The following is a 21,994-nucleotide window of genomic DNA, read 5'->3' on the forward strand; positions in this document are numbered from 1 at the left end:
CATCGGTTTTTGTAAATCCACATGCAGGAGTTGTTGTTCCGAGGCGAAGGCCCTTTTTAGTTCCTCAAATGCTCGCTCCGCCTCCTCAGTCCAAACGAACTTCTTCTTACTGCTGAGACAGTCCGTAATGGGCGCCGTCAGGTGGGCAAAGTTTCGGATGAACTTACGATAGAAGTTCCCAAATCCTAGGAACCTCTGCACATCCTTCCTTGTTTTGGGTGTTTTCCATTCCAGCACCGCCTGGACCTTGCCGGGATCCATGGCCAATCCCTTGTCTGACAGGCGATACCCCAGGAATTCCACCTCCTTGGTATGAAACTGACACTTCTCCAGTTTCACCCACAGCTGGTTGGCTTGCAGCCTGCTCAACACTTCTCTGACGTCTCTCACATGCTGCTCCTCATTCTCAGAATACACCAACACGTCGTCTAAGAAGGCCACACAATTCTTGTAAAGCAAAGGCCCCAGGACGTGGTTCATAAACGATTGAAAGCACGCGGAGCCTCCTTGTAGGCCGAAGGGCATAACTAAATATTCAAATGCCCCCAAAGGGGTGAACATGGTGGTTTTCCATTCATCCCCCTTCCTTATTCGTATCAGGTTGTACGCCCCCCTTAGGTCCAGTTTAGTAAAAATCTTTCCCTTCCTGACCCTTGTCAAAATGTCGTCAATCCTGGGCATAGGGAAAGCCACTGGTTCTGACACTGCATTTAAGGCCCTGAAGTCACACACAAGCCTCGGCTTGTTCGTGTTTTTTTTATCCACAAAAAACACTGGGCTGCCCCCCACCGCCCTGGACTCTCTGATGAACCCTCTCTTCAGGTTCTTGTCAATGAACTCTCTTAGCTCCTGCATCTCTCTGTCTGACATGGCGTACAGCTTGCCTACAGGGAGCTGTGCCCCAGGGAGTAAATTGATTTGACAGTCAAAGGGTCTATGCGGGGGTAATTGGTCAGCTTCCCTTTCGCTGAAGACGTCGCGGAGATCTGCGTATTGTCGTGGTACCTTCACGTTCTCCGTTACTTCAGTCCCTGCTAGGGTGGCTTGGGCCCCTGCCAAACCCTTTCCCTCTTTGCAGTGTTCTAAGCAATGTGCTGAACCAAAAGAAACCACTCTCTGATGCCAGCCCACCAGCGGATCATGTAACGCTAGCCAGCTCATCCCCAATATAATGGGAGCTCCTCCCAAGGTGGCCACATTAAACGCTATCAGTTCGGTGTGCCTTGCCACCTTCATTATCATTGGGACTGTCTGCAAGCTGACTTCTCCTCCCAACAGCTCCCTGCCATCGATCGTGGTCACCTGCAGGGGGTTGCTTAAAGGGATCGTCTGTATCTGGTGTTCAGCTGCAAACTCTTTGCTCATGAAATTGCAGGAGCTGCCTGAGTCCAACAGCGCCTTTATCTTTAGAGGGTGTCCGTTTGGCAGCTCTAGCGCCACTTCTATCACTAGGGCGGGTTTAGGAGGTTCTGGCGTGGGCACTTTCACTGCTCTTTGGCCTGGCTGCTGTGCCCCGACGGTGGCAGCCAGGCGTTGGCTTTTACTTGCTTCGGTATTTCTTCCTCTCTTCCCTCCACAGCTCCTACCATCCCTTGCCATTCCTTCCTCTGGGGGCAGACTCTGGCAAAGTGACCTGGCTGTTGGCAGAGATAGCATTTCCGGGCGCCTTTTCCCTCCTTCTTTCCCCCCTCACTGGGCTTTGAAACTGCGCGCGCGCGCGCTGTTCCGATTTCCATCGGCTCTGCCGGCGGGAAAGTTGGCTCTGGAATGTCTGGAATGCGAAGCTCCCTCCAACGTTCCCCCTTCCCTTCCCGCCTCTCCAATGCTCTCGCCTCCTGGCGCGCTCCTATGGTCAGCGCTGATTTGGTCAGCTGGTCCATAGACTCCGCCCTGGGCGCCCGGGAAAGTTCGTCTTTCACAGCCGAAGAAAGCCCTTCTTCAAAGAGCATTTGAATGGGTTCCGCCGATAGATCCCACCCCAATTTATGGATCAACATGGTGAACTCAGTCCAGTATTCACGGACAGATCGGCTCCCCTGTTTGCAAGCCATTAACTGTCTGCGGACCACTCCCTGTTCAATATCGCTGGAAAACATCAGATCCATGGCGCGAAAGAACTTCATCGTGTCCTTTAGGACGTCACTATTCGCTGCCATCAGGGGTCTAACCCAGTCTCTCGCCCCCTTTTCAAGATGCCCAATCACGAAAGCCACTCGTGATTCCTCGTCAGGGAATTCATCAAACTGCAGATTGAGGGCATATTGCATCTCTGTCCGAAAGCCATGATAGTCTTTGGGCTCCCCCCCAAACTTCTGCACCAATCCTGGTACCTTTCTGACGAGCTGGGTGTCTTTCCCCTTTTTGTCTGCATCCTGAGCCCTCCTCTCCTCAAGCCTCGCCGTCTGCAGCGCTAGCTGGACCTCCAACACCCGGTACCTTTCTTCCAGGCTTGGACCCGCTCCAGCTCCTGCTTCTCCGGTTCCGGCTGGGTTGCTCATGATGCCTTCTCCTGCACAAGCTGCTCACGAAGACTGTCGGAATGCTGTGATGGGACGATGAGCTGCTTGTGTGTAAAATCCTAGTCCCTCAGAGTTTGGTCAAGTTTGCAAACCTCTGTCTGTAACGGAGCCCCTTAAACATGGCTCCGTCAGTCGCTGGCAGATTCCGACAGTGGTTGCTTTCGGAATCGCTTCCAACATAAAAGCTCCTTAACGGAAACACGTCTTCTGGACTCTCTGCGTGACAGTTTCCGGCGAGGAGTGGGTGTCCCTACAGGAGGTCCTGAAACCTCCCCACTGTTTTCGCTGGAAGTGTCTCTGAGCCATCCCTCCAGCTCCCTTTCCCTCAGCCCAGCTCCTCTCCCCCTACTGGTTCCCTCTTCAGCTGCTGAGTCTCTCCCAACCTGTGTGAGCCCTTTCACTTCCCTTCCTTCCGATGGCAGTTCCCTGACAATACCTAACTGTTTAGACACCGGGTGTGTGGAGGTGAGATAGCTATTTGAGACAATTAGTCCACCCATAAATTATGAAAGTTGGGCTCACCTGGTGTGTTTCTGCTCCAAAGCATGCAATGCTACTTTAAGATCTGAATTCTGACGTTCAATTTCCTCCCACTGAGTCCGTTCCTTCTTCATCTTCTGTAGAGCAGTGCTCTGCTGTTCCATCTCCTCCTGCTTTGCCTGCAGCTCCATGGTCCGACATTGCAACTCCTCTTGCCGGGTATGGAGAAGGGCCTGCAAATCTGAATTCTGATGTTCAACTTTCTCTTTCCAACTCTGCAACTCTAAATAACGTTGTTCTGCCTCCTCCCAACGGTTTTGACGCACCACACTCTCATGTTCCGCTTCCTCCTGCTGTCTCTGGAGCACAGCCTTCAGCTGTGCATTCTGACGTTCTACCTCCTCTTTTTGGTGCCGCAGCTCTATGTTCTGATTTTGCAGTTGCTTATTTTGACATTTTGCCTCCTCCCACTGCCTCTGGAGTGCAGAATGCTGCTCTGAACTCTGGCGCTTTGCCTTCTCCCACTGGCTCTGCTCCTTTTCCAGGGCCTGAACTGTGGCACGTTGGTGCTCAATTTCTTCCTGCTTGCTTTGCAGCTCTCTGTTCAGATGCTGTTCTTCCTCCCATTGACTTTGCAGCATATTATGCAGTTCTGTGTTTCTGTGCTCCATCTCTTCTTTCTGATTCTGCAACTCCATGTTTTGATGTTCTCTCTCTTCTCGAAGTTTTCTTTCTGCTTCCATCATCTTCTGGAGGTGTGCAACTTCCAATGCTTTCTGTCTGGACAACTCTTGTATGTCACTTAAATGCTGCTGAGCCTCCTGGCTAATCAAATGGCAAGAATCTTTTTCTGTCAGTAGTTGTGACTGCAACTCTTGTACCTAGAAATAGACAGGAGAACAGCAAAGATGCAGCAGTTACAGTATCCACTTATTTTAGTACACATGAGGAGATAATATAGATACAAGCATCTTATTTCAAGAAACAGAGTTTCATGTCAATTCAAACATCCACTTTAACAGAATGCAGTTTTTTATTTGATTCATAAACCAAGCCAGACTTTTTTACAAGCATGATAGAGACATTGCCCCATTTGAGTAACATGAAAGAAACAGAATACATTTTTAGCATGCCTATGACTTCTTATACAGAACCAAACACATAGCTTTTCTTGGAGTATTGCATCAAAATTTTTCCAAAACTGTTTCAAATAATGGCTTTTTGGTTTCCCTAGTACTTCAAGTAATTTTCCACGATGGTTTGGGAAAGGTTCCCATAACTTAGTTTTACCCCACAAAGAGATTTCCATTTCTACTTGTTGAAGCAGCTTGTGAAAAACCACATATTTGGCACTGAACGAAATGCTTAGAACATAGCTTTAAGTAAAATCACCTGACTTTGCAAAGAGTCTCGTTGTTTACGGAGAAAGTTGATTTCTTCTTTGAGAGACTTGAGCTCCTCCTTGTACTTCTTTTCTAGTGCTTCTATAGTACTTTGGGCCTCCTTCAGCTTAGCTTCCAAACCTTGCAAAGTATCCTGCACTCCCCACCCGGCCAAAAAAGTTGAGTTATTTTCCAAGGTTCAGGTTTGAGAACTATTTTATAATGTGCAATTATAATACATGTACAGCAACTGCTGCGCAAGATAATATGATCTACATCTCACAACAGTCAGGCCACAAATCTTGTGGGATGAAGACTTAATACTTCAGTCAAAAATCAATAAATGACAGTAAGAAGATGAACAATTATGAAGCAGACATAAAATGCAAATTTCAATATAGCATATTAACAATCATACCAAGTATCTAGGGGAAATGTAGGGCATAATTAAGGATTATACTCTACAAAGAGAAATAGGGTTCATGAGGAGCATGAGGAGCATGCAATGAAAGATAAAATCTTTGCACTGACATCAAAATGAACTCTAAAAAAAGAACAAGGTGGCGGATTTTGGATATATCTTACTCAAATTATACTGGAAAAATGGAGGGCAGAACAAGAAAAAGCTGCAAGTAGCTTCATTTATGGTTTTGTCTAAAACCATTTGGATAAACTTTTGTGTAAGGATTTCATAAATGCCTTAGTTACCAAACGTAAGCCAAAATTTGATAGGTTGCTAATAAGATGCAATTTTGCATTAGAATTAGAACCCATCTCCTTGCTTTTGGTTCTATCACATGTCACAACTTTGGAAAAATGCAGGAACTGTCTGAACCTTAATTAACAGGCATTCAACAAGCAGTTCTTCAAAAATGAAGCATTATCAAATGTGGTTGGGTTGGGCAAGAGTTCTGAAATCAATTCTATGCACATAGTCCTAGGAAAACCTTTCACACACTATGTAATTGGTCTAAACTATCCATTCATTGAGCCAACTTTCTATCATGTTAATATGCTTTATTTCATATTTGCGTCATAGCTTTCTGCTGGATTCTTGGTAGATGTCATAAGCTTTTCTGCTCTGGTCTATTCCTACCTGCTCCCTCTCTTGGTTCTTCTTTATTTCCTGACGGAGATAATCTAGCTGCTGGCAAGTACTAGTGAGTTCCTGTTTTGTTTGGAGGTGAAGCTCTTGTAATGATTTCTTCTCATTCTCTTTTTCTAGCAGCACCTAGATATTAGCAAGCAGAGAATTTAAAACATTCCAGCTGAACTCCTAACTGATCAAAAGATTGGAGCAGGTCCCCTGGGAGGAAAGATTACAGAAAATGGGGGGCTTTTTAGTTAGAGAAAAGGTGAATAATGATGACATGCTATAGATGCATAAATTTATGCATGGTGTAGTATAAGTGGATAGAGAAAAGCTTTTTTCCTTCTCACATAATACCTAAAATACATCATTTCTCATACAACACCTAAGCAATCCTCATATAATACCTTTAGGCATGGACATAGCTAAGGGGAGCAGTTGCCTCCCTCTAACAAGTAAATCAATAAAAAATACTTAACTATCTGAGGTTATCCCCCAACATAAAGCCTGCCTCCCCAACATAAAACCTGACAACACCCATGCTTTTAGGATACCTAAAAGATCGTCTCATCCCTTATATACAAAATCCAATCACTATGCTCTGCGGGAGACAGCTTCCTGCAGATACCATTCCATCACAAGGTTCCAAAAGAGAAAGGCAGGAGTGGGGGGATGTCTCTAGGTCAAAAGCACCTATCAAACTTTACCTCTTGCTTGGCATTTTCAGCCTTAATGAGCTCGTCTTCCATATGTGTTTTTACAGCAACGACCTCCTGTTGTAGTTCCAGCAGCTTCCTCTCATAGACACTTTCACTCTCTTCCTTTTCCTTGACTATGCGCTCCAACACCTGCTCCAGTTCTAAATGGTGGCGTTCTCGTTCACCTTCCTGGAAGCATTTCAGCCAATTCCAATAAATGAACAAAAAGAAAGGAAAAAACAGTCTCGCTTCTAGCCACTGATGTAACGTTTACTACTTACCTTAGCAGATGCTGTGTATTGTGTTATGAGTTTTGCTTCTGGGAAGGATATTTATCACACTTTGCTCTGAGAGTAATAATTATCACCTATGGGTACTAAATGAAGGTTTCCTATTAGTCACTGGCCTATGGAACTGGCAGACTGTTCAACTGGAATGTCAGTCCTCCTTTCTCTGTGCGGCCATGCCAAAAGGGTGACTGTTTACAAACAGGATCTGCTTGAGCTCCTAGGGGTTTCAAAGACTGGGAAATTTGGTGCTTGTGGCTGCAGACATCAGCTGCTGTTCTCCTAACCACTGGATGTGGCATAAGCTATGCCAGAGGCACTGTGAGCTCTTCTTGGCAGCATTTTGTGCCTTTTATGTGTGTGTATGAGGTGGGGAACATGGAATGGATTAAGTAATATCAGGCTATTTCCAGTTTCCAAATGTTACTTGGTGCTTTCCAAGCCTAGCTAATATGAAAGAATCATGAGTAACATTGCAATAGATGGGTGTGGAGAGATGTTAGGGACTTTGTTGCAACAGAATATTTTCTCCATTTTCTGCTGCTGTTATATGTTTGGTGTTGAGGAAAGCTAGAATACAAAATAGCTAGGCGCCTGTGTAAGGTTGGATGTAGCGGAAGCCAAATTAGTTGTACCACAAGGTTGCCAGGCACAGATTTTTCCTGAACTGATCAATGCCAGAAGAGACTAAAGTTAAAATTACATGCAACAATAATACAAGCACCTCATGAATTTGTTTTATATTGAAAAACGCACTAGAAGTAAAACAACAACAACAACAACAAAGAGTAAATATTTTGGGCAACGTTTTAGACGTGACATATCATGCAACTGGAGGCACAAATGCACACTCACAACTACTCCAGATCCATTTAACAAGGCAGCATACTATTATAGCCACAACACTAACTACGATGTAGTGGATAGTATAAGGAAGCTATCCACCCCACCCCTCCATTCACTACAACATGGCCTATGTGCATGTCAGGTATTCAGAGCTCTTCACACACTTTAATAGCATTATATCACTAATATTTTATCAGCTAAGGCAGAGAGAGCATCCTGATGCAGATGTATAAGAGAACCAGAGTTTAGAGATCAAGACACTGGACCATTATGTGTACAAAACACCTCTCTGCACCCTCTGCTAAGGTTTGCTGCAACGGGAAATTCCTGGCAATCTAAGGTAAGATTCTTATTTCTGTGTCCATCAAAACCTGGCTTCCCCACCTTTCCTCCCCCTGCATCTGTCCCACACCAATTCTACTCCAGAGTGTTGGGGGTTCGCAGAACAGATTTAGAGAGTGCACAGGGGGAGGAGAGGGGGGAGCACTTGATTGTGCACAGAGAAATCCTTGAGCTGACAAACAATTCACCTTAGCATTATGCTGAAAACAACCCATCCAAAGCAAGGTAGTTTAAAAGACTAATAGTTTAATTAGTACAAGGCATAACAGTTGAATGGAAAAGTAAGTCTTGGTAATCATCTGGCATTTTGAGCCACTTTATTAATTCTATCTTCTGCTCAATTTCCCACCCCCCAAAAAATATATATATCATGAATTAAAGAGGTGACCATATGGTTGCTTACCAACTCTTGACGTAGTGTATTAACTTCCTCCTTATGTACAATTTGACAGTGGTCAAGCATTTCTTGGTACTTCTGCTCGGCCTGCAAGAGCTGTTGTGCTTTTTCTTCCTTTTCTTGCTTAAATTTTGACTTTTCAGCTTCCAGTTCAGTGCAAAGGCATCTCACCTCTCCTGTAAGAATAAACAAAGAGCAGGAGTCAGAATGTATGAGGCATAACAGCTTGTTTGACCACTGGCCTTTTATCACATGAAGGGAGGGTGCTCTGTTGATACTACCTTTTGCTGGAAGCCTTTGAAAACATCTTACCCTGTATCACTTCTTTGGCCTGGTTGATTGCCTGGATTTTCATTTCCAGTTGGCCCTTGGTAACTTCCAGGTCAGACACCTGCAGCTGAGCTTGAAGGAGGCTTGATTCCAGAAGATCCTTCGTTGATCTACAAATTACATATACAGAATTTGTGGGACTTTAATCTCTTGCTCATGACATCATAAATGTAATCCCAGCAAAGCCAGTTTGAGTACCCTGGAAACACTATGAACAAAAGGAGGTCATTCATTTGTAGCAGTGCACCAGTCAGCCTCTAAATATACAGACAATAAGGACAACAATCACAGGCCGTTTGTCATGCTGATACAAGAAACAATGTCTGGAAGAACAGAAATACTATTAAGTGTAAGTTTTGCAGCTTTATGGAAAACAGACCTGTCAAACTGTGTACAGGATTTCAAACTTGGGCTTGACTTAAACATTTTTCCTGTTGTGCATTTGTTGAATTTCTTTCTGCAGATGTGGAACTACTTCTGCCACATGGTTGAACAGCCAAGACACAAAAAGCTGCATAGTCCTCTGATGGAAAGTCATCTCTCAGAATCCAGAGCTACAATGATTGCATTAAATAATTATTCAAATAGGCAAGGTTCTTCCATTCGTCAGCCTCTTACCTGTACTCTGCCACTTGCTCTGAAAAACTCCACCTCTCTCGTTCAACAGCCCCTAGTCGTACTTCCAATGCGGCTTTCTCACGCATTAATGATTCCTTTTCTTTGGACGTCTTGGCCAGCACCTCTCCAAGACGACTTGACTCCTGATGTGCATGCTCCAAATCAGTACTAGATGTCTCATGCTGGTGGTGAGCCTATGAAGGAGAAAGAAAATCAATTTATAGCAAAAGGCAAAGCTCTGTCACTTTAAGCAATAATGCACTGTAAAAAGAAATAGATCTATAGCTTCTTTTGAAGGATAGAAAATTGTTCTCACAGAAGAGATGGACCTGCCTGACTGCACATTACAAAGAAAAATGGATCTGTTACAGATGGACTGCTATGGAGAAGTTTGATTATCTATACACAGGAGAGAACCAAAGTACAAAATATATAATTGCCTGAAGGCCACCGCACTTAATGTTTTACTGTGACACTTCACCGGTGGCCAGATTTTAGAAAGAATGTGTATTGGAAAAGAAGAAAATCTAGATGAGTGTTACAATGGCTGCAAAACATACTTTACCCAGAAACACTTATGGAGTACAAATAAGATTGAAAAGATTGTCTTATGCAAGGATAGTAAAATGAACTTTGTGATGAGCAGCACTAGCTACTGAAAAGATTCCTAGAATCATAGAATTGTAGAGTTGGAATCATCTAGTCCAACCCCCTGCAATGCAGGAATATGCAGCTGTCACATATGGAGATTAAACCTGCAACCTTGGTGTTATCAGCACCACCTTCAAACAAACTGAGCTATTCACTGTTCAAGCAGAATTCCATAATCTAACTGAACCCAACTTCAGAAGCACAACACTGCTGCTGCCCAATGTCCATGCAGGATAACTCAAGTCTGCTGCTAACACTCACCTGGCTCAGCTTCTCACAAGTCTCTTTCTGTTCATCTCTCAGTACTTTTAACTCTTCCTGTAAACTTTCCTGCATTCCCTCAGCCTTGTGCAGCAACTGCTGTAACCGAGTCTTGTCTGCACTTAGTTCCTCATTTGTTCTTGCCATCTGGTTGAGCTGTTTCTGTGAAGAGGTCCTTAGTCTTTCCAGGTGATCAACTTTGTCCAAAAGTGCCTGTTTTTCCTGCTCCATCTACATTTAAGGAAATGGAAGCAACTGATAAAAGAGCAGCCTTCAATGGGCATATTCTGGCTTAAAGACCAGAGGTACCCCTTTGTCTGGAAAAGCTATACAACAAACTTCTCCCACAATTGGATGGTAAACACTCAAGTCATTCACTTCATCAGTATCACAGAAATTTGCAAACAAGGGACAAATTCATTAACCTTGTTTTAAAATGTTTTATAGCTTATAAATCTATCATTAATTTTTAAACATCAAAATCTTCCAATTTGAAGACTAGATGGGAAAGACTTAAAAGAAATTTATTATGTTTTATGGGAAAGAATGTGAGAAAATATTTCCTTTTTGAGCTAATTCTGCTCGTGTACGAGAAAACATCTTAAAGCTAACCCACAGATGGTACCAGCACTCCATGTTACTAAGTAAAATATGCAAAAATACCTTTCTACAATGTTGGAGAAACTGTGGGGATAAAGGAACATTTATACACATGTGGTGAAAATGCCACAGATTAAAAACTTCTAGTTAAGGGTATTTTAGGAAATGGAACAAATTACTTTAAAATTGATTAGATGTGAAAATGGCACTATTTCAATATCTGCAGCTGAAGCAAATTATATTTGATACAGAGACTTAATTATGCATATTATAACTGCAGCACTTCTTGCTCTTGCAAGGCACTGGAGGATATGGAATGCAAACATATGAAATTTGGTATGCTTATTGTTTGGGCCTTTATCTTGATGGGAAGGTTGAGAGATAAAGTACAAGAAAGAAGACAACACAAGAATCTACAAAAGTTTTACAAAATGTGGTCCACTTTTACTTCATTTGCAATGAAGAAAAAACATGTGTATAGGCCATGGGAACTTGTGGAACAACATTTTTTAAATTGACAGCTATTGAATTTATGTTTCAGTTTATTACTACTAATAAAGCTGGACATAGTTGGGGTTGTTATGGGGGGAACTGTAATTGATTGTATGATTGTTTCTATATTCAAAATTTATTAAATTTTTTTTTTTTAAAACAGCAGCCTTCCTTTCCCCCGTTCTGAATAAAATGCAACCTAGGTAAAGGTAAAGGGACCCCTGACCATTAAGTCCAGTCGTAAGTCCAGTCATCTCGCTTTATTGGCCGAGGGAGCTGGCGTTTGTCCACAGACAGCTTCCGGGTCATGTGGCCAGCATGACTAAGCCGCTTCTGGCGAACCAGAACAGCGCACAGAAACGCCGTTTACCTTCCCACTGGAGCGGTACCTATTTATCTACTTGCAGTTTGACGTGCTTTCGAACTGCTAAAAATGCAACCTACATATTAGCAAATTCCTTACATATATTTTGTAGGCTGCACAGAATAAGAATAGTTCAGCTGCAACAGTCTTCTTACCTTCAAGAGAAGTTGATTCAAACTCACTTTGTCCAATGCTAGAGCTTCATTAAGGGCACTCATCTTTGCAACTGCATCATGAAGGTGAGCAGTTTCTGCTTTTAGCTTATTGTGTGCACCAGTTAACTTTGCAAAGGACTGCTCAGCCTTGTGGACCCAAAAACACAAAACAAAGAAATACCAGTCAATAAAAGCAGAATAAGACTTGCCCCTAACTTTGTTAACTTACAATAAACCATATTTTATCATGCTGTCCAAATGGACTTTCCTGCAGCAACCTCTTGCACTCCCTAAAAGGTTGTCCCTGAAGGTGAGGAGACACCTCCCCCGAATAGTATGCAGGGCTTACAGCTGGATATTTCAGATTCCCCATTGAGGAAGGTCAAATGCCTCTCTGAAGCCATTCAAGGCAATGTGTTGTGTCTTGTATTAGTCACAGTTAGAATACAGCCTTTGAAATTAATGGACATAGCTAACTTAGAACAATTAATTTCAATGGCAGCACTCGAGTAAAACTTAAGATACATACATATTTTTTAAGATAACTTCTATCCTCAATGCCTCCCTGTGGCATGGAACCTTCACTGAGGGTTCTAATGGGGAAAAGACTAGATTAATATCTGTTGGATTATTTAGAATATACCCTCTTAATCTTCCATTATGTCACTGGTTTTCCATCAGTATGCCTCCTTTTCTTCCTTAAATAGAAACCCAACGACTTTACTAATGTATGAGTATGTAGCTTAAATGCCATGAAAAAACCACTGTTCTGATTGATCATGAAAAAACCAATCCAAATGTGTATGTTTATTTTTTTTAAAAAAATCTCTGAGCCAGTCACAAGGATGACATGCTTGTGTCAGAAACACGTTCCAATTGCCAGATATATATATTTTTCTTTTTTTAGTACAACCAGAACACTTCTGAGTAGAAATCTTTGGCACCATTTTACTTAGACTGGAACTAGACATTACACATTATTTGTTGAACTTCCTCCTTTTTTCTTTTCTTTTCAAAATCAAATGCAGTCCAAGAAGTTCTGACTTTCAGTGGAAGAATGGCTGCAATGGAGCCAGGCAGGAGAGAAGAAGGGAAGTAGGAAAGTTGCAGCTGTTCCTGTTTTTAGCCTCTCAAAATTAATCAAAGGTAAGATAAAGAATTGCCCCAGATGCATAAATTTAAGCCATATAGCCAATATACATGCACTAATGTCAAATGCTGCTACAATGTTGTTTCTCCATAACTGTCCTTCACAGGCTTTACTAAACCATGGGGAAAGAGATGGGAGCATGCGGTGGCCAGGAAACATGGAAACTTGCTGTGGGAACTGGATTTGCAGAACAGGACAATACCAGAATTTTGATTTTTTTTTTTGTAAACTCTACTGTTATGCTCACTGACCACCACTTTACAGCAGTTTAATGAACATGCCAGTGTCTGTCTACAGTGAGTGTCTATGTAGTTTCCTGTTTAAATTCAAGAGTGTGTTTGACTATTACTAGGAAAAGAAAATAACTGTACCTGCTCCAGCGCTGTAGCAAGTTCATGTTTTTCTTGTTTCACCAGTTCTCCATCAAGGTGAGATTTTTCCAGTGCTTCTTTCATGGCTACCAACTCACTCTTTAACAATGAATGCTTTCCTTCAAGAGCATTCCGGTCTTCCTGACTGAATGAACACATACACTTATTTATTTTAAGTAGTGAAGTACATGAGAGCTCCAAAGCTTAACCGGGGCTGCAAATTTCATTTTCTAACATAAAAATCCTCATACAGCACCATATTTTTTTTTTGCAAATTTCACAAATGCTATCCAGAGGGGCTCATTTTTAAAAGTGAAATGGCAGAGCCCATACACAATCCTGACAAGAGGGTGAAGAAAGTGCAAAGATTCCAAATTTCCACAACCTTCATAAAATGGAGAGGGATTGTTGTAAGAACTGGGTTTGTGAATGCTCTTGCCAGCTTCTCTTTTTCCTGTATTTCCCTAGCAACAAACTTACTGCCCTTTGGGGGGGGGAAAGACAAAAGGCTCACATATATTCTCTCTCCCGCAGCATCCTTTCCAATTGATGCTGCTGTTCTTCTTTTTGGCCATCCACCATGTCTCCTTTCAGCTGTAGCTCAGTATTGCTTCGGCGCAAGTGCTGGACTTCCTGTTCCAAGACTTCCAGCTGTTGCTGTAATTCTATCTTGGATTTATCCAGGGTGACATGGTCACTGAGAAGAAAAAGTCTTCAGTTAGAGAAAAACAAAAAACAGAGATACACTGCAAAGTTTCATTGCACTTGTTTAGCTACTACTGACTGAGCATACTCCTTTTCCTATCTGGGCTACTGGAGAATACAGGGAAATGAGGACACCATCACATCTGAAAGGCAGAGTGACTTCTTGAGTACTGTCTCTCTCCAACCTGTGGATGCAAACTGCCCCAGGCAAACTTTGAAGAGCACAGACCACATATGAAGGTTTATTCACAACTTAAATAGGTGCTTCAAATCCAGAGAGATATTGGGCTGAATCCAGCTAATTGCTACTCAGAGTAGACCCATTGGAAAAGCCACTTTTCCCCATTAATTACAATGGGTCTACTCTGAGTAGGACTAACACTGGAGACAACCTACTGACTTGACAAGAGGAAAGAACACTGCAAGCCAAGAGAAGCATATGGATCTATTTTACAATACAAGTCTTTAAAGATGGGGAAAGCATTACATGTCTGACCTGCGGTAAGTCTCCACCATGGACTGCAGATGCTGAAGTTGGCTAATGAGTGTGTCTTGCTCTCCTTCTAGCTGCTCAAGTTTTTGGCTTAGGAACTTACAATGGTCTTTCTGCTGCTCTTGTTGCTTCTCCAGGGAGCTGACAGAATTTTGACTAGACAAGAGCTGCTGTCTCAGGTGCTGCAGAAGGCGGCAAAATATAATGATTAGGGGGAAAGTGAGAGACTGAAGGGGTATTATATACAGACAGAGGTGGTTAAGCATTAGTCCACAGAGAAGCAGCAGCTGAAGACTGAAGGAATGTTATGTACAGGCAGAGAAAGTTGTAAGGTTGAGGTCACCATAAACAGAATTCTGGTGACAGCAGTAGTTCCAGCTTCATGGAAACACACATTCATTACCCAGATCCCAAACCAAGACAGTGACTTAACAAAGACTAAAATTTACAGACCAATTTCATTCTTGAACTGTGATTATAAACTATTTGCTACAATCTTGGCTAGTAGATTGAAAAGGACACTGAGTCAGTTCACAGAGACCAGGCCGACAAATGAAAGACAATATAAGAAATGCAATCAATTTACCTGAAAGTAAGAAATGAAAAACAGGCTGCCCTAATCTTTCTAGATGTGGAGAAAGCTTTTGACAATATTTCATGGTCTTTTGTGATTAAGGTTCTGGAGAAAATGGAAATAGGTAATTCTTTCCTAGCAGGAATTAAAGCAATCTATACTGATCAATCTGCAAATATATTAGTAAACAATATTCTTTCAGATAAATGCCAAATAGAAAAAGAAACGAAACAAGGCTGTCCCCTATTTCCACTGTTGTTTATTATGACATTAGAAATATTGCTTCAGAATGTAAGGAGAAATAGAGAAATTAAAAGTATTGAGGTGGGATGTAGAGACTGTAAATTAAGGGCATTTGCTGACGATGTGGAGTTGACACAAGAACAACCTTTGGAGAGTGTTCCCAAAACATTGGAAGAAAATAAAAGGTTTGGAGAAGTGGTGGGTTTCAAGATAAACCCATATAAAACCAAAATGTTGGTCAAAAACATGGATGAGCAGTCGATAAATTTTTTAGAAAGGATGTCTGGTTTAAAAATAAGCAAAAAAATTAAGTGTTTGGAAATTTGGCTGACAAATTCCCAAATTCAACCTATTTGAAAGTAATTATATTTAAATTGTGGAAAGAGGTTAAGAAAGAGTTGGAGATAGGGAAAGTTTCATTCTCCCCCATGTTAGGTAGAATTTCACCCATTAAAGTGAATATATTCCCTAGGATCCTGTTTTTATTCTGATCTAATCTGATTGTAAATAATCCAAGCTTCTTCAAAGAATGGAAAAAAAGATATTTCTAAATTCATATGACAGGGAGAAAAGCCAAGAATTAAACAAAAAATTCTGATAGATGCAAAAGAAAGAGGAAGCTTTGCCCTGCCAGACCTGCAACTGTATTATGAGGCAGCTTGTTTGAATTGGTTAAAAGAATGAATTGTATTGGGCAATGCAGACATTTTAGATTTAGTAGGCCATGATTAAAATTTAGCTGACATGCATATCTGGTATGGGAAGGCTAAAATTTATAAGAGTTTCATGAACCACATTCTTAGAAAGAATCTGTATAGAGTCTGGGAGAAATACAAAAATCTACTGGAAATAAAAAATCCTTTATAGCTAACTCCCATCGAAGCAATTACAATTAAGAGAGTTAATATGGATAGACAATGGGCGATTTACAGGGAACTGCTGGATTTTACAGGGAGGGAACCCAAACTGAAACCAATGGAAAACTTAAGGAGCCAGGTTACGGATTGGCTACAATATCAACAGACACACAATATGTTTAAATTAGATTAAAAGAATGGATTTCTGGACCAAAGCTCACAATCTGAAAAAGAACTTTTACAAGGGTAAACGTCTGTCTAAAATGTGCAATTTTTATTAGAATGGGAAACAAAAGACGAGCTTATTAAAATTTCAATGACACAATGGGCAATAGATATAGGACACAATATAGATTTCAACCTCTGGGAGAAACTTTGGGAAAATGATCTGAAATTTATTGCATGTTACTCACTAAAAGAGAAGTATTTATAAATGATCCATAGATAGTGTTTAACTCCAGATAGGTTGGCCAAGATCAGATACGTATTGGAAAAGTAAAGAAGTGGAGGGAACCTTTTTTCATATGTGGTAGACATGTAAAAAGGTAAAAAGTTTATTGGGAAATGATTTATAATGAGTTGAAAAAAATGTTTAACATTATTTCCGCCCCAAAAAACAGAGTCCTTTTTATTGGGAATAACCCAGACAGAAATTCCAAGGTGTCATAAAAGGTTATTTATGTATGCAACAACTGTGGCCCATGTTCTGTTAGCCCAAAAACGGTAACTGAGCAAGATCCCAACAAAAGAGGATTGGCAACTTTAGTTGATTGAATATGCAGAATTTGCAGATTTAACATATAGAATAAGAGAGCAAGAAGAACATATATTTAAATAAGAGTAGAAAGCATTTATTGAATAAATGGAAAATAACTGTATACAGCTGAAAAACCTGGCATCATTAAGATAAATTCAACAGTGTAAATAATATTTGATTGATGTAAAAGAAGAAAACTGATCTGAATGGTTATTGTAAAATATGCAGGAATGTATGACATGTAAAATGAACCATGGAAGGAGAAGGAGGGAAATCATTGGGTATTTTAAAGTTTGCAAAATGCTTATTTTGAAATGTAAAACTGAAAACTTAATTAAAATTATAATAAAAAAATAAAAAGAGAAAGTTGTAAGATTGGACATAAACAGAATGCTCATGGGGAAAGGGAGTGATTAGAAAAGTGGAAAGAACAAATCACCAATGCAAGACCTGTCTGGGAAAGAAATGACTGTCAAAACCAGCTTGACGGAACTAGGAATACTTATTAGCAGGAAGAGGAAGAGGTTGAAATTTATAAGGCAGAGCATCAAAGGCAGAGAAAAGTGCTATACGAGGTGTGGAGTTTTACTACTGGTGATGTGATAGTCTTACTGGCAAGGGAACCTCTGAAGTTCTCTCACCTGCACTTCATTGCTTCTCCTAGTCAGCACCTCACGCACCAGCAGGACAGCCCTCTCTGGGTCACCAGGGTTCAACTGCAAGAAGCTACAAGGCTCAGCATAGTTCTCATCCTGTGGGGTGCCAATTGTTGCATCACTCTCATTGATTACTGCCTGAAATCCAAGACCAACGTTACTTTCTCAGTTCTGTACAATCAAAACACTGCACCTCGCTCCCTATTTGTCTTTCACTTCTGCTGGAAAATAGTGATCCATTGCATTTTCAAGGATGGGAAATTATGATGATGGGGCAAAATACAACCCAGCAAAATGGCGGCAGCAAAATCTAGGATTACATAATCAGCCAAGGGAAATCAACTAATAATAATAAAAGTAGTAGTAGTAGTAGTAATAGTAGTAGTAGTAGTACCAGGGCTTAATTTGTGTCAAGCTTAGTCCTCACAAAAGTTTTGAAATCAGTTTTTAAACACTGAAATACATGAACAAATGGAAGTGCCCCGAGCAGGTGCAAAATATGTAAAACCTGTGTTTAAAGTTTAGATCATATGTTTATACCACATCTGCTTTCATTAATTTTGTTTTTAAATACAGACATGGGAAATTCTACAGAAGCAACCATGAAGACAGATTCCAGTTAGGTCTACCTCAGTTATTTCTTTTATCACATGCTGAAGTGAAAGTATCTCTTCATGTGTATTATTGCTCAGTGATTGTTCATATTCTTTCCGCAAGCGATCAGCCTCCTAGAAAAAGAATAAGGGAGATTAAGAGGGAGCTACTGCCCACCTAGCAGTTCGAAAGCACGTCAAAGTGCAAGTAGATAAATAGGTACCGCTCCGGCGGGAAGGTAAACGGCGTTTCTGCGCGCTGCTCTGGTTCGCCAGAAGCGGCTTAGTCATGCTGGCCACATGACCCGGAAGCTGTATGCCGGCTCCCTCGGCCAATAAAGCGAGATGAGCGCCGCAACCCCAGAGTCGTCCGCGACTGGACCTAATGGTCAGGGGTCCCTTTACCTTTACACCTTCTTCTAGAGGTGCAATTCCCTCAGATATAGCTCATATTTTAGAGCACAGGTTTAAGAAGAGTACTGAATGACAGCATCATATCAGTGGAGTGTCTCCAAATGCCTGCTACGTCACTAACCAGAACTAAGATGCCAAAGAAAATACGTTTTAAAAAAGTCTGTCTATAGGCAAGTCCAGAAGAAAGAAGCAAAGCAGATTTCCTCAGAAACTTCAGATAACCTTTTTCCAGTTGTTGCATTCTATACTATAGAATCACTTGAGAATTGCAACCCTTCGCAACAACTCACTCTTAGACACCTCTATTCTAAGTGCTGACAGTCTCTACTATTAGATATATATACGGAATGAGCAGTTCCTCTTCATGTTTACAATAGGACAAAGGAACGTTTCTCCACAACAGCCACTGGATTATTTTTCAAACAGTTGCAAACATACCAGAATCTCCACAGTGTCTCTGAGAGTCTTCATTGACATTTCCTTCTCCTCATTCTGTTTTTGAGACTGTTCAAGCAAGGCAGTCAACTCTATCACCCTTGGAAAAAGAAGAGAAGCATTTACAGCACACTAGGCTTTTCACTAATAATAATATTTTTTTATTTATATCCCACCCTCCCCAGCCGAAGCCGGGCTCAGGGCGGCTAACACATTAGCACAGGGGTTGTCAATCCTGCACCTGTGAAAGTCTTCACTGGTGACCCTAGGCAGGGCTCACAGATTTTGAGCTTTCATTTTTTTAAAAAAATGTAAATCTCCAACCACCTTAGGAAAAAAGTTATGAAGCAAATTGTGCAGCAACACATACTCCTATCCAACTTCACATGCCCAAAGTTGCAGACACCAAACCACTTAGTCTATACTTCACAACTCATTTGACATCAACTATACTAGCTTAAAATATAGCCTTTGTCTTTTTTATCCTCTTCCTCACCCCCCCTCACCCCCAGCTCAAGAATCACCGGTCAATATTTTTTTTAGGGACAAAACCACACTGGGTTGAATCCCTTCTCTGGATCAGTGACTGATCTCTGAGATTCTAGTACAGTGGTACCTTGGCTGTCGAACTTAATCCGTTCCAGGAGTCTGTTGAACTCCCGGAACCATTCGAAAACCAAGGTGTAGCTTCCGATTGGCTACAGGAGCTTCTAGGTGGCCACTTTAAGAGAATACTAGATTCAATAGGCCTTTGGTCTGATTCAGCAGCACTGTTATGTCATTATGTCCCATCTGACTCTTTAAAAAATCTACAGTAAATGAGGACAGCAGCTAGTGGGGCCTTTTAAGGAGGTACTTTACCTGTTATGAAGATCCTCCTTTGCTAATTCTCCTTTGACATGCAAACTCACAATTGCTTGTGCTTGCTGGTATATTTCCTTTTCCGTATCCAACTTCTTGGGCCTGATATGAAGTTGCTGCTGTTGGGCCTGTCCCCTCAGGGTAAGTTTTTCAAAACTATTGGTATCCAAGAGCTGTGTGCCAGAACTTAAGTGTAAGCAACTGACAAGTATACAGCCAGAAAGTCTTGCTTGCTCAGCCTTTAGTTCAGACAGATCCCTGAAACAGAAACAAATAATACTATACTGGACAAAAAAAATTAAATTACAGATTTAAAGACGTGAAAAGCTAGAGTCAGTTTCCCCCCCTGTTAATCAGCTATTTTAGCTCAGCAAATGATTTCACATTCAACTGACAGAAAAACCTCACCTGTCAGTTGCTGTCTTCATTTCCACAAAATAACGGTGCAAGGTCACTACTTGCCGCCATATGCCAAAGAGACGATCATGTTCAGTCCGCATATAACTCTCAAAGAACTATATATGTAAAGACAACAGCAAGTCACAGCTTTATTTTCCCAGCCTAAAACAAAAACTGCTTTCTTTCAAAAATGCATATTTAATTATTGCCAGCAGCATTCAGAATCATGTTAAAGATTTTCAGAACCAACAAAACTGAGTCTCTTTAAACTGTTAAAAAATACATTTCTCTGAAATTTGAAAAAGCTTTTATTATATTGTTTAGGACTGATCAATTATTGAGAAGTCTGGAAAGAAGTCAAATGGTTGAGAAATACTTTTCTAACCTAGAATGCATGGATCGTATAGGATAATCTCATAATACACAGCATTTTCCACATCAATTAAAGGTATGTTCAGATCTATACTGAATACAGGAGTTATTTTTTCTTCACGACACTACCTCTGAAAATCATTCACTGGGAACTGCATGTCTATAACTTACAGTATAAGTTACGTATATTAAATATGAAACAATTTCCGCAGCGTCTTGACTTCTAGAACAATGTACATCTGTACGCACCCTGAATTAATATTCTACTGTTTTCTTAATCCCAGCCAATGCCTGCCAAACCAGAAATGAGTATTTGTGCCTAGAATATAAGGTTAATCAATAAGGAAATCCACCTTCCCTACCCAGTATCTTATTAGTGACACATTCCTACCTCCCGCTCTTTATGCCATTCGCTCTCCTTGTGCTCTAGCTCATCTCTGGCCCTTGTCCAGTCAGCTATCAGCTTGCTGACATCCTCTCGGAGAGCCCCATTCACCTCATTGGCTTTGTCCAAGTGCTCACGGAGCAAGTTGTTCACCCCAGCCAAATTCTCACATCTGAAGCGTAGGAGAAAGGCAATGGATTAGCAAATCTCTATTGTAAAGGTCCCAATAAGATGAAATGATGGTGCTGCAGCTGTTGCACTGCTTTCCCCAAAAACCAGCTAAGATAAAGCTTCTGCAAAAGCTCACTCACCTCTGCTGCTCTTCTTCCAACTGGATCAGCGCTTTCTCTAGACTACGGTCTTCTTTACGATCCCACTGGTGTGGATGGGACCCCTTTGCAAAAAAGGCAGACAATTTAATCAAAACAACATCCATATTAAGTCTATTCCCTCACTTCAGGATCTCCTTGTTAACGTCCCATGAATCAATAAGCCAGTGAACAGCTGAGATGAGCACAACTTGAAGTGCATTTGTTTGCATTTTTAGGGTTTTTCTTGCTTACTGAAAGATGCTTAAGGGCCAAACAAGACACAGTGTCATTCACAACTTTAGTCCTTGTGTGGCTTATTTTTGAAAATAACTGGAGAAAATGGAACTATAATCACTTGGCCCCACTATTATCCCAGTGAGAATCCACCCCTCCACACACACCTGCTGTTCATAATAGAAGATTAGTCAAAGCTATGTCATAATTTGATTTCCTTGCTAGTTTCCATGTAAATAAGCATGCCCATTGTTTGTGACATTACAGCATATATTGAACTATGCTAATTTCTTTTAACAGTGATCACTTGCCAGGACAAGGGCACCAATTTCTCCAACACTTTGTTACCAATAGCAAAACCACAAAAAAATGGTACTCACATACTTTAAAACTTACCCTATTTGCTTCCAGACGCATTTCTAACTCCTTGCACCAATTACGATATTGCAGCACCTGCAATAAAACAGGAAAAGTTGGTATATTATTATTATTACCTCTTAGAGTGTGTATGCAGCAACACCCTTCATGAAATTCTAAGAGTTCTGAGTTTGTTCCAAGTTGTTTAGGGATGATTTTGTGCATTGCACATACATAAGTAAAGGTAAAGGGACCCCTGACCATTATGTCCAGTCGTGACCGACTCTGGGGTTGCGGCGCTCATCTCGTTTTATT

The 21,994-nt window shown here is 41.2% G+C and overlaps 1 protein-coding gene across 7 annotated transcripts in view; it reads right to left on the reverse strand.

Annotated features, from left to right (window-relative positions):
- Positions 1–21,994, reverse strand: part of CEP250 (centrosomal protein 250) — a 129,324-nt gene that overhangs the window by 15,524 nt on the left and 91,806 nt on the right. For 6 of the 7 annotated variants that reach the window (XM_081010403.1, XM_081010400.1, XM_081010399.1 and 3 more), the window contains exons 3-22: positions 21,719–21,775; positions 21,089–21,171; positions 20,784–20,949; positions 20,030–20,136; positions 19,622–19,879; positions 18,764–18,860; positions 17,948–18,046; positions 17,304–17,456; positions 14,235–14,413; positions 13,548–13,730; positions 13,034–13,178; positions 11,513–11,659; positions 9,902–10,132; positions 8,990–9,183; positions 8,354–8,481; positions 8,048–8,217; positions 6,179–6,358; positions 5,478–5,612; positions 4,392–4,535; positions 3,042–3,880 (exon numbers count right to left, since the gene is read on the reverse strand). In XM_081010403.1, coding sequence (XP_080866529.1) covers positions 3,042–3,880; positions 4,392–4,535; positions 5,478–5,612; positions 6,179–6,358; positions 8,048–8,217; positions 8,354–8,481; positions 8,990–9,183; positions 9,902–10,132; positions 11,513–11,659; positions 13,034–13,178; positions 13,548–13,730; positions 14,235–14,413; positions 17,304–17,456; positions 17,948–18,046; positions 18,764–18,860; positions 19,622–19,879; positions 20,030–20,136; positions 20,784–20,949; positions 21,089–21,171; positions 21,719–21,775 — 3,695 coding nt within the window. The remainder of the gene's footprint in view (positions 1–3,041; positions 3,881–4,391; positions 4,536–5,477; positions 5,613–6,178; positions 6,359–8,047; positions 8,218–8,353; positions 8,482–8,989; positions 9,184–9,901; positions 10,133–11,512; positions 11,660–13,033; positions 13,179–13,547; positions 13,731–14,234; positions 14,414–17,303; positions 17,457–17,947; positions 18,047–18,763; positions 18,861–19,621; positions 19,880–20,029; positions 20,137–20,783; positions 20,950–21,088; positions 21,172–21,718; positions 21,776–21,994) is intronic. The other variant, XM_081010405.1, reaches the window with a different exon arrangement.

The sequence above is a fragment of the Podarcis pityusensis genome, assembly GCF_964106645.2.
Source record: "Podarcis pityusensis genome assembly, chromosome: 6".
Lineage (NCBI taxonomy): Eukaryota > Metazoa > Chordata > Lepidosauria > Squamata > Lacertidae > Podarcis > Podarcis pityusensis.